Genomic DNA, 10,498 nt, shown 5'->3' with positions numbered 1-10,498 from the left:
TTTTTGTCTGATTTAAATGGTTCACATTGTGGTGATTCCCTAGTTATTTCCCTCTTCCCTCCTGTAGCACCTGGACTGCTTCCAGCTCAACCCAAAGGAGTCTTGAAATTTGGAAGGTATTCCTACTTCTCCACTTGCTTTTTCTGTCTCTCATCTTCCTCCAAGGAAGCTGGGTGGGACTCTGCAAATTCTTCTGGGCTGTATCCCACAAGATCTCTACAAGGGAAAGAAAAGAGGTAAAGCCAGCTCCTCACAAGATAGGTGTCTGTGCTAAGGAAAAGAGAGATTTTTATAGTCCTTGTTACCTACATGAAATGGTTATTGGGAGGCTCAGATGAGCTAATGTATGGAAACCATTTTGCAGATTTTAAATGCCATTCCTGTTATTATCAATGACAATAATAATTACTATTAATTATGACTATTGTTGATTATAGTCTTGATGATGATTATCAATTATATCCTTAAAATAATGTTTATGTTAGCATAATAATAATTAATTTTGGTTAATAGGTAATATTCTTATAATTAATAATAATAAAACTCCATAAAGTCCTACTCTTCAATGCCATTTCAAGAAAGAAATGGTGACCCTGGGTTCTTAAGGTAGTTAAGTAGCAAAATATATAGAATATTGAACTTGTAGTCAGGAAGTTGTCTAGTCATGTCCTACTCTTTGTGACACCATTTGGGATTTTCTTGGCAAGTTATTAGAGTGGTTTGCCATTCCCTCCTCCAGCTCATTTTCCAGATGAGGAAATTGAGGCAAACAGGGCTAAGTCACTTGCCCAAGGTCACATAGCTAGTTAAGTGTCTGATGCCAGATTTGAACTCAGAAAGATGAATCTTTCCAATTCCAAGCCCAGTGTTCTATCAACTGCAACACCTAACTCTCCAACATGTCAGGAAGACCTAGGTTCTAATCCTGCCTCAAACATTTACTAGTTTCATGACTAGCAAGTTACTTACCTTTCTCAGGCCCCATATCTTCATCTGTAAATGAGAACAATAATAGTACCTACCTAACAGAGTCATTGAGAGGAGTGAATGAGATAACATGTAAAGCGCTTTGCAAACCTTGAAGCACTCTATAAATGCTATCTAGTGCTGTTGTTATTACTAACAGGCCCCAAGCATGGCAGATACTATGAAGACAGAAAGGTTTCAAGTACAATCTCAGTAATGGGTTTCGTATTTGTGGCCTAAGGAGCAACCTTACTAAGATGGGAGAGGCTCCTTACCAGAAAGTCAGCCACCAAGAGATAAATGACTTGGGTCATTGCAACTCATAAAGAACATTCATCTACTAAGACACAGAGGGCTTTTGATCTGCAGCATTCACTAATGAAATCATGGATCTTTTGAAGTTGATCTTTTTTTTTTTTTGAGGGAAACTATGATTTAATTGGTGTGGAGAATTCCTGGTGAGAAAATTCCCACTGAGAATTCAGATGGACAATTCTTATGCAACTAACAATCTTAGAGAATTACCCAGAAGTATTGCAATATTAAATGCCTTACCCAGATTCATACACAGCTAGGATGTGTCAAAGGTGAGCTTGAACTCAGGTCTTCTAGTCTTCAAGGCTCACTTTCTATCCACTGACCCAACCTGACTCTCTATATCCAGTGAGCATAATATAAGACTGATTACTCTTATCACATTAACCTTAATCATTTCTCTTGCTTCTTTCTTCCTAAGATGCCAGATCTTCAAATTATCAAAACCTTTCTTTCCCTGCTTTGAGGGAATTAAAGGCAATCCTCAGACTCAGGAGTAGAGAATGAGGAAGGTGAACAAACAGAGCTGGGACAGTGACTGCCACAAAATGACCTATATCTCTCTAAAAAGCATAGAAAGTTGGTTGGCTTTCCCATCAAAATTCTCCTGTCTCCATAGGGTGGGTAATATGAGAGAATCTCTTTGGTGTCTGTATTGGACATTGGCTTTGGGACATACACTCAAAGGGACAGGCTCCCTAGCCATTTCACGCTATATTGTGAGTGCATATTGCCTGCCTCCAACTTCCCACCTCTCTCTCCCTCTCTCCCTCCCTCCCTCCCTCCCCCTACCACCCTCCTCTCTCTCTCTTTCTATATATATATACATACACACACACACACACACACACATATATATATATGCATATTATATATATATATGTATATATATCATCACTTCTTTGACTTCCCTGACAAAACAACCTCTTCCAGGCCACCATTCTGCTACATGTGCTGCCTCCCCTGCTAAAATGTACTCTTTTTGAGGTCAGGCTATGTCTTGTTTTTTATATCTCTGGTCTTTAACATAATGTCTGCTGCAAATGAAGTGCTCAATGCTTTTTAATTCATTAATCCATATTCATTAACAGAGCCTAGAGACTAGAGACTAAACAGTGGTGACATGAGAGGTCTGAAAAGTCCTGCCTCCCCCAAAATCTTTCTCCCACCAGCCTGAAACTTCCACCATTACAGTTATAGTCATGGATTAGTTTGAAACAACAGAGGTCAGAATATCATCTGGAAGAGGACTCAGTTAAAATGAGTCTTCTCCCAGTGGTACAAAGATATATATACTCTGGGGCCTGAGGAAATGGAAGAAGTTGCTGTGTAGGATGATGATGATGATGATGATGATGATGGATAACAACATTTATATAGTGCTTTAAAGTTTACAAAGTGCTTTGCAAATATTATCTTATTTTATCTTCACAATACCCCCAAGAGGTAGATGCTTAAATTATCTCAATTTTATTCAATGAGAAACCTGAGTAGAGAGAGGTTAAGTAATTTGCCAAAGGTCTCACAGCTAGTAAGTGACTGAGGTAGGATCTGAACACAGGTCTTTCTGAATTCAAGTCCAAGTCTATCCTAGTGTTACACTATCTGAAAGAAAAGGAGAGGGTTGGCTTTGGACTGTAATAGAACAGCAGAGAGAGCCCTGCACCATTGAGGGCAGGCCTGAGGTGATAATCACCGAAGGGAAGAGACAATGAGTCTATTTCATTGTACAGGGCCTGGGTTGGAAAGTCTTGTCCTCTTACCTATTCACTCAGGTCTACATTGGAGGTGCTAAGAAGATGAAAACAATGGTAAGGACCTCAGAATCCTAGAATCTTGGAATTACAAAAAATCTCAAAAGTCATATAGTCCAGTCCATAGTAGAAGCCATCTCAGTTCCTGTGACAAAAGCCACAACCAAAAAGAAGAATTTTTCAATATTTGCAGCTAAAAGAAAGCTTATAGGTCATCTGGTCTTGTTTCATTACTTTACAATCAAATAAACTAAACCCCAGATGAAATTACTTGACCTAGGTCACACAGCTAATTGATAACAGAGCCAAGGACATAATCCAACTCTACTGACTCCCAATGGAGTACTTTTTCCTTTACCATTACATTACCTTTGGAGGAAAAGGACCCAAGAGAGTGGGAATGAATGGGGATAGAAGGTGGGGAGGGGGAAACCTAGGGGTATCTGTTTGTTTCACATTGAGCCCCAGGTAACAAAGCCAAAGAGGAGAAAGCACTATTAACTGAAAGAAATTTTCCAATGGGTCCAGATTCAGACTTCCAGAATTTCTAGGATGAACCTGTGGAATGCTAAGCATCTAGTGAGGGCACCATTCCTGGCCATTCCAGGAAGTTAGTTGACCACCCACTGGTCTCTAGTGGAACTTAGATTGCATTTGGAGCTGTCATTCCTAGACAATATCCTAATACTTCATGTGATCATCATAAAAGTTAATAATACATTTTCACTTGTACAGTGTTTTTTCCTCTGCCAAAGTGCTTTCACGTATAATGTCTCATTTTCTCCTCCCAGCAACACTGTGAATCATAAATGACATGGAAACCATGAGTTCCTGGCCTTTTCATGCTGCACCATTTCTTATAAACCAATTTCTTACCCTTTGAAAATTTCAGGTAAGCTTGGCCTCTGGAGAGTGATGCAGTAAGGAAACCAATTCTATGAAAGAATGCAAAAAAATTCCATGTGCAGTTTGACACACACCTTGGACTCGTCTGCATCCCATGGATGGGGTAATGCCTTTTCATATCCTGGAAGGAAATGAGCAGAGGCCTTGGTAAACTAGGAGATGACAAGCATTGCCTCCATGTTGGAGGGTTGAAAAATATGATCTGGCTGAGTCATTGGCAAAAGGGGGAAACCAAATATGATTGCCCAAATAAATCTAAGTCTGAGATATTCCTACATTTGTGGGAATGTCCCTGAGTAGTAGAGACTTTAGAAACATTGTGTATCAATCAGATCTAGACAGCACTTTAAAGAACATCTCATCTAGTTGGACCTCCTTATTTCTACAGATGAGGAAGCCAAGTTTCAGACAGAAGTAACTTACCCTAGATCACTCTGATAGTAATGGAACTTAGAATACAAACCCAGACCTTATGCTTCTCAATCTTGCCCCATATCACATGACCTCAATTCTCAATCCTCCATCTAGACCAGTTCCCTTCTATGTCCCCTGGTAATGAGATATATGTGCAAGGGATATCAGGCTCACCTCACCTTTATCTCAATGGGTCATGGTCAGGGAGCTAGAACTTTGATGTTCTTCTGTACATTTGGCCCTGTGCTCTGCCTATTAGAGTTAGTTTGGTATAGAAACAAGAGGACTATTAAGTCCTATGAATCTTGGGCCTGGGTTCTGGTCCGAGTTCTGGCACTTACTTAGCTGTGTGGTTTGGGGCAAATCAATTCATCTCTCTGGTCTTCATTCTGCTCACCTGTAAAATATGAGAATTGGACCTGATGGCCTCATAAGTGCCTGAAGATGGATTTGAACCCAGATCTACCTGCTTCCAAGTCCAGGGCCCTATCCACTAAGTGGATTGATGCCCTCTAAGACCTCTAGGCCTCAGACTCTAAGATTCATAATCGATATGATACTCTATGATCATAGAGGCAAAGCTTAGATTTGGATGTAGAACATCTAACCCCAGATCTACTATTCTTTCCTCTATTATGAAATCTATGAGGATGCCTGTAGCCTCAGTCTGCCCTGATCCATGGGCCAAAACATGTAGCTTTCTGAGAGGTATACATCTTCACTCAGTGCTATTAGTGGGACATGAGGTTACCTGAGATCAAGGTAAGAGTTGATATTCTCACCTCCACTTTGACTTTCTAGGGCTCTAAGGCAGCTAAGTGGCCTAGTGGATAGATCAATGGGCCTGGAGTCAAAAAGACCTGAGTTTAAATACAGCCAGACACTTACTAGCTGAGTGACCTTAGGCAAGTCACTTAACCTCTGTTTGTTTCAGTTACCTCAAATGCAAAATGAGGGTAGTTAGAGTACCTAACTCAAAGGATTGAAAAGTGAATGCTCATTCCTTTCTCTCCCCTCCCCTCTAAAACTTCCTTCCTTTGCATAGTCGCTTGGAGCTAGTAACTGATGATTTCTCCTCTGTCCATTTACTCTGTAAGCTTTCCAGGAGCTTTCCTCAATTTCCAGATCCAGGTCTGACACTAGGGGTATTGGGAAGAAAACAAGGTTTTGTTTCCATGCCCCTTTACCCTCTTTGGTTAACTATAGGCTCGGAAACCTCCTAGGTGAGAATACTCTGATAAATTAATTCACATTAATATGTTAATGCTAGATTTTTTTTGTTATTCTTCCCACAAAATAGTTATAAACAGAAGTTCCCTTTGTTATATAAAAGGAAATGTTGGGAATTTCAGTCAAAGGATATAGCCAGGAATAGGATGCATTGTTGATCAAGAGAGATATTTCACCACACCCCCAAGTTACTGGAGTCAGTAGGTAAACTTTTCCCCTTACCACGTAGTAATAGTTTAGAGTGGAAAAAACTCTTAGGTATCACCTAGACCAAACCCCTCATTTTATAAATAAGGAAATTGAGGCACAGGGAGAAAAAGTTAATTGCCCAAACTCATACAAGTAAGTAGTAGAGCCGTGAGTCAAACTTCTAATTTCAAAGCATATGTCCTTTCCGCCATAATGTGCTGCCTCTTAAAAGTACTTATCTGGTAGAATCCTTACTAGGGATACCTCAAGCCCAGATCTTTCTGACTTCCTGGCTAGTTCTCTATCAGCTGTACCAAACTGTCTCTTTTTATATCTGCAAAATATCCCCATTTTACAGATGAGGAAATTAGAGTTCAAAGAGTAGTTTGCTAAAGGTCATATGGTAAGTTAAAAACTGGCACATCTAGTAGTTAAAATCTCTGACTCCAAGTCCAATTGAGTCTTTTCATTACATCATAGTGTGTTTCAGTCATTCTTATAACACACAGCCACAGGAAAGAAAAAGGGGAGGCCATAGTGTTATGTACCCTTCTCCTCCCTGCCCCTTCACAACCCCTCATTATGAACATATATTTTGCCACCACCATCCTGTGACAGATGAAGAAACTGAGACTGAAGGGAAGGAGAAGGGCAAGAAACTCTTCGGGGCATTTTCAGGATGAACAGTCTTGGCCATGGGTTTCTCCTGCCTGTTGCCAAGCCTGCTGTTCAAAGTTAACTTGGAATCTATCCCAGTTTCAAACCTGGCTCTGCCCAGAAGCCAGACCAGTCCTATCTTCCACAGACCCTTCTGTACTAGCCATCCTGGCAACCAGGACATGCATTCTTCCCACCAAGAAAGACCCAAGAGACCTGGAGTAGAAAAAGAAACATGATTTGCTAGGAATGTGTCTAAAGGCTTGTTCTTTTGTAGGGTTGCTTGTCAGACTAATGGGTCTCAGATTATTTACTGACTCTGGGAGAAGCATAATTTTATAGGAACAGAGTTTTCTTTTGGTGCTGGCTTCTGTGTGCACAGGGCCGTGTATGCCAATGTGTGTGTGTGTGTGTGTGTGTGTGTGTGTGTGTGTGTGTTTCATAAATGCATGTGTGTGTGAAGGGGAGTCAATATCTCTCTCTCTGTCTCTCTCTCTCTGTCTCTCTCTCTCTCCTTTTATCCCTCTCTCTCTCCCCTCTGCCTCCCCCATCCCCCTCGCCTACCTCTGTGCGTCTCCCCAGTCCTTATTTGGCTGGACGGGAGGGCTGGCGGGAGCCAGGCCGCCAGGGAGCTAGGGGGGCAGGGCCGAGAAGGGAGGGTGGGTGGTGCTGAAGGGACAGCTCCGACGCGGCCGCGGCGGCAGCCACAGACAGATCGCCGAGCCCAGCAGTGGAGGAGCCACTGGTCCCTTCAGCGCTGGAGAAGCCTAGCGCAGCCATGCCCCAGGCCGCCTACGGGGCAGCGGCAGCAGCAGCAGCAGCAGCGGCAGCGGTGGTGGTGGCGGCGGCGGCGGCGGCGGCGGCGGCGGTGGCTGGAGCCGGGGGAGCCCGGCGAGGCCAGGGCTCTAGGTCCGCTGCTCGGGCGGGACGATGAAGCGGCAGAACGTGCGCACGCTGGCGCTGATCGTCTGCACCTTCACCTACCTGCTGGTGGGCGCCGCTGTGTTCGACGCGCTCGAGTCGGAGCCCGAAACCACGGACCGGCAACGGCTGGAGCGAAAGCAGCTGGAGCTCCGGGCGCGCTACAACCTCAGTCAGGGCGGCTACGAGGAGCTGGAACGCGTGGTCCTGCTGCTCAAGCCACACAAGGCCGGCGTGCAGTGGCGCTTTGCGGGTTCCTTCTACTTCGCCATCACCGTCATCACCACCATCGGTAACCCAGCCGGGAGGGGACGGGGCGGAGTGGGACGGGGCCCCAGGGGAGCGGTCGGCCACGGACACCGAGGGGAGGGAGGAAAGACCGGAGAGCTAGCCTCTGGGGAGTGGAGAGAGGAAAGGAGAGAGGGCCCAAGGGACGGGAACGGTGAGCTAGGCTGAGGACTTTGGGGTCATGGGTTGCTAAAGAACAGAGAGAACAAGGAACGGGGAGAGGTGGCGCCGAGGGCAAGAGCATATGTAGGCACTGAGTGCCGAGGTGAGAAGAGGCAAAAAAGCGGGACCACTGTGGTAGTTCAATTCTTTCTGGACGCAGGGAGCCTCTAGTTCCAGGCAGGGAGAGCTGAGAGTCCCTCCCTCAACAGCCGCCTCTGCATAGACTGAGACCCTTCCCTTTTAGCGCACTCGTAGTTTACCAGTCTGCTCTCAGGGAGTCCTGCCTACTGGGAGAGCAAAAAGCAAAACGGGGACGACTTTCCCTCGTCTGGAGGGAGCAGGGCAAGACTTTCCTGCTCCTGGGCTCTGAGCTCTGCTGGAGGACTTCATGAGCCTCACTTTTCGACCTCCCTGAACTTGGCTCAGGCCCTCCAAGGGAGTTCATGAGGCCCGGAATTGGGGTTGCAGAAAAGAGAAAAACTGTCTCTGTGTTTGAGAAAGACACTATCCCAGTGTATGTACCACCGTTAGGGGGTGTGAGTGAAAGTGAGCGTGTTAGAGTGTGACTGTACGGTTGTTTCTCTATATGTTACTCTCTGTGTGTGTGTGTGTGTGTGTGTGTGTGTGTGTGTGTGTTGGGAGCTGGGGGTGAACGTGGGTTTCATTTATTTATTGCTACGGAAGGTGTGTGAATGTCGGAGCTGTAACTAAAAAAGCAAAGTGACAGGTTTTCCTGTAAGGCTTTTGAAATCTTAGACATGGCACCCAGCGCATCTGGAAGAATAAGGGACTGCGTGGGACTCTGTATGTGCTAAAGGATGTGTAACTGTATATGTATTAGTGTGTGCATGTGTGTGAAAGGGAAATGGGTGTGTAATTTTTTTTAAATCTCTCTTGGGACTGACAGCCTGGAGCTGGAATTCCCAACCCAGGTCTACTCTCCTTTCCTTCCTGCTGTCCCAGAAGAGAATCACCTTGTAAGAATGATTAGAATTCTCCCCTTCTCAGCTAGTGAAGACTGACAGACCCACACCCACAGTCATTCCTCCCTTAGGGAGGCTGGTTCCAGGAAAATGTTCTTAAACAGGACCAAGCCTGCAGGATAGTGCAGGGGACTGTGGAGAGAGAGAAGGGAGTTTTCTCCATGGCAGAAAGGCTCTCTGAGGAACACACACCTTCCCACTGCATGCTCAGCCTTTTGCCGGCCTTTCAGCTCCCTTCTTCACATCTTAAAGGAAGAGTTTATGCTCCAGTGTAACATCCAGGGGGAACCAGGCTGCAGAAAATAACCCCTGCCCCTCCTCTTTCTCATAAATCCTCCAGTTACTTCCCAGGAGCTAAGAACCTCTGGTGAACCTCTGGTTCTCCTTCCATCACCCTCATTCTCACCTTTTCTTACAGATCCCTTACCTTGACAGATGTTGATCTCCCACCAACTCTCATATCCCATTTCCCAGGTTTGGACTGGGGAGGGGGGTTGAGGTATTTTCCTTGGAATCAAAGAGAAGGAGTAGTGTAATATGATGGGTAATTAGTAGGACTCAGAGGCTGATCACTGGTCTGTTTTCTGTGCTCAGCTGAGCTCCTGGCCTGCTGAGGAACCACAGGCAAGTCCTGGTACCCCAGTATTTATCCCTGCATAATGGGAGCCAGTAGTCCTGATTTGTGGGGGGAGGTTGCTCCTTTCTGAAGACTAGGGATATCTCATCAGGAGCCAATGTAGTCATATGAGAAATAAATCTCATTCTACAGTTACAGCTGGATACTGTGGGATAGGTTAAGATGACTGGACCATGGATTATTTGGGGGAAGGCCACCTCCATCAGAACTGAAGTAACCAGGTTGGTCTAGGCCTCCATCTTTTTATTATTTTCCTTCTTCCTAAGCCTGCCTATGTCCACCTAGCCAACTGGTTCTAGGGATCCAGTTAAAGGTCTTTGAATCACCTCCAGATATAATCAGTTACTACATCCATTCTTCTTTTGAAGTGTCTCTTATACTCCCCTCAACCCCCTATTTTTTTATTACCACTGTTCCTAACTTAGTCTAGCCTTCAATTCCCTCACATCTATACTGCAGCAGTAGTTTCTTAGCAGATCTCCCTGGCTCCAATATCCCTCCCTCTGCCTTCCAATCCATCCTGCATATGGCTGCCAGATTAATCTTTCTAAAGCACCACTCCCCTGTTCAGAATCCTTCAGTGGCTTCCCACTGTCTACTGACAATGAAGTTTTAACTCCTTATCCTGGCACTCAAGATCTTCTGCTATCTGACCCAGGCCAATGCTGTGAAGCTGTTTTCTCTTACTCTGCTTCAGAAATCCTCCATTCTAGTCTACTTAATGCTTGCCCAAATGGTCATGCAAATTCCCAGCCTACTGTCCCCAGTTCATATTGATTCCTATGCCTGATGTCTCCTTCTTTCCTCTGTGCATCTCTAAGTCTTATTCTACTTTGGAGGCCCAGATCAACCTCAGATCTTCCAGGAAGCCTTCCCACCCTCCTCTCCAACTCACTGGGATCACCTCTTCTAGATTGCTACAGCCTGTACCAGATAAACTACATTGTTTCATTTTAATTTAACAAATATTTATTAAGTAATTACTATGTACAAGACACTGCGCTGGAGGTAGGAAGGCACACACACACACACACACACACACACACACACACACACACACACACACACACACACAC

The 10,498-nt window shown here is 44.7% G+C and overlaps 1 protein-coding gene across 1 annotated transcript in view; it reads left to right on the top strand.

Annotated features, from left to right (window-relative positions):
* The first annotated feature begins 7,361 nt into the window (after positions 1 to 7,361).
* Positions 7,362 to 10,498, top strand: part of KCNK3 (potassium two pore domain channel subfamily K member 3) — a 60,499-nt gene continuing 57,362 nt past the window's right edge. The window contains exon 1 of the mRNA XM_027850323.1: positions 7,362 to 7,644. Coding sequence (XP_027706124.1) covers positions 7,362 to 7,644 — 283 coding nt within the window. The remainder of the gene's footprint in view (positions 7,645 to 10,498) is intronic.

The sequence above is a fragment of the Vombatus ursinus genome, unplaced genomic scaffold (genome assembly GCF_900497805.2).
Source record: "Vombatus ursinus unplaced genomic scaffold, bare-nosed wombat genome assembly UNPS02009062.1, whole genome shotgun sequence".
Classification (NCBI taxonomy): Eukaryota; Metazoa; Chordata; class Mammalia; order Diprotodontia; family Vombatidae; genus Vombatus; species Vombatus ursinus.
The sequence above is the reverse complement of the archived record's forward strand: the minus strand, read 5'-3'. Positions and strand labels throughout refer to the sequence as shown.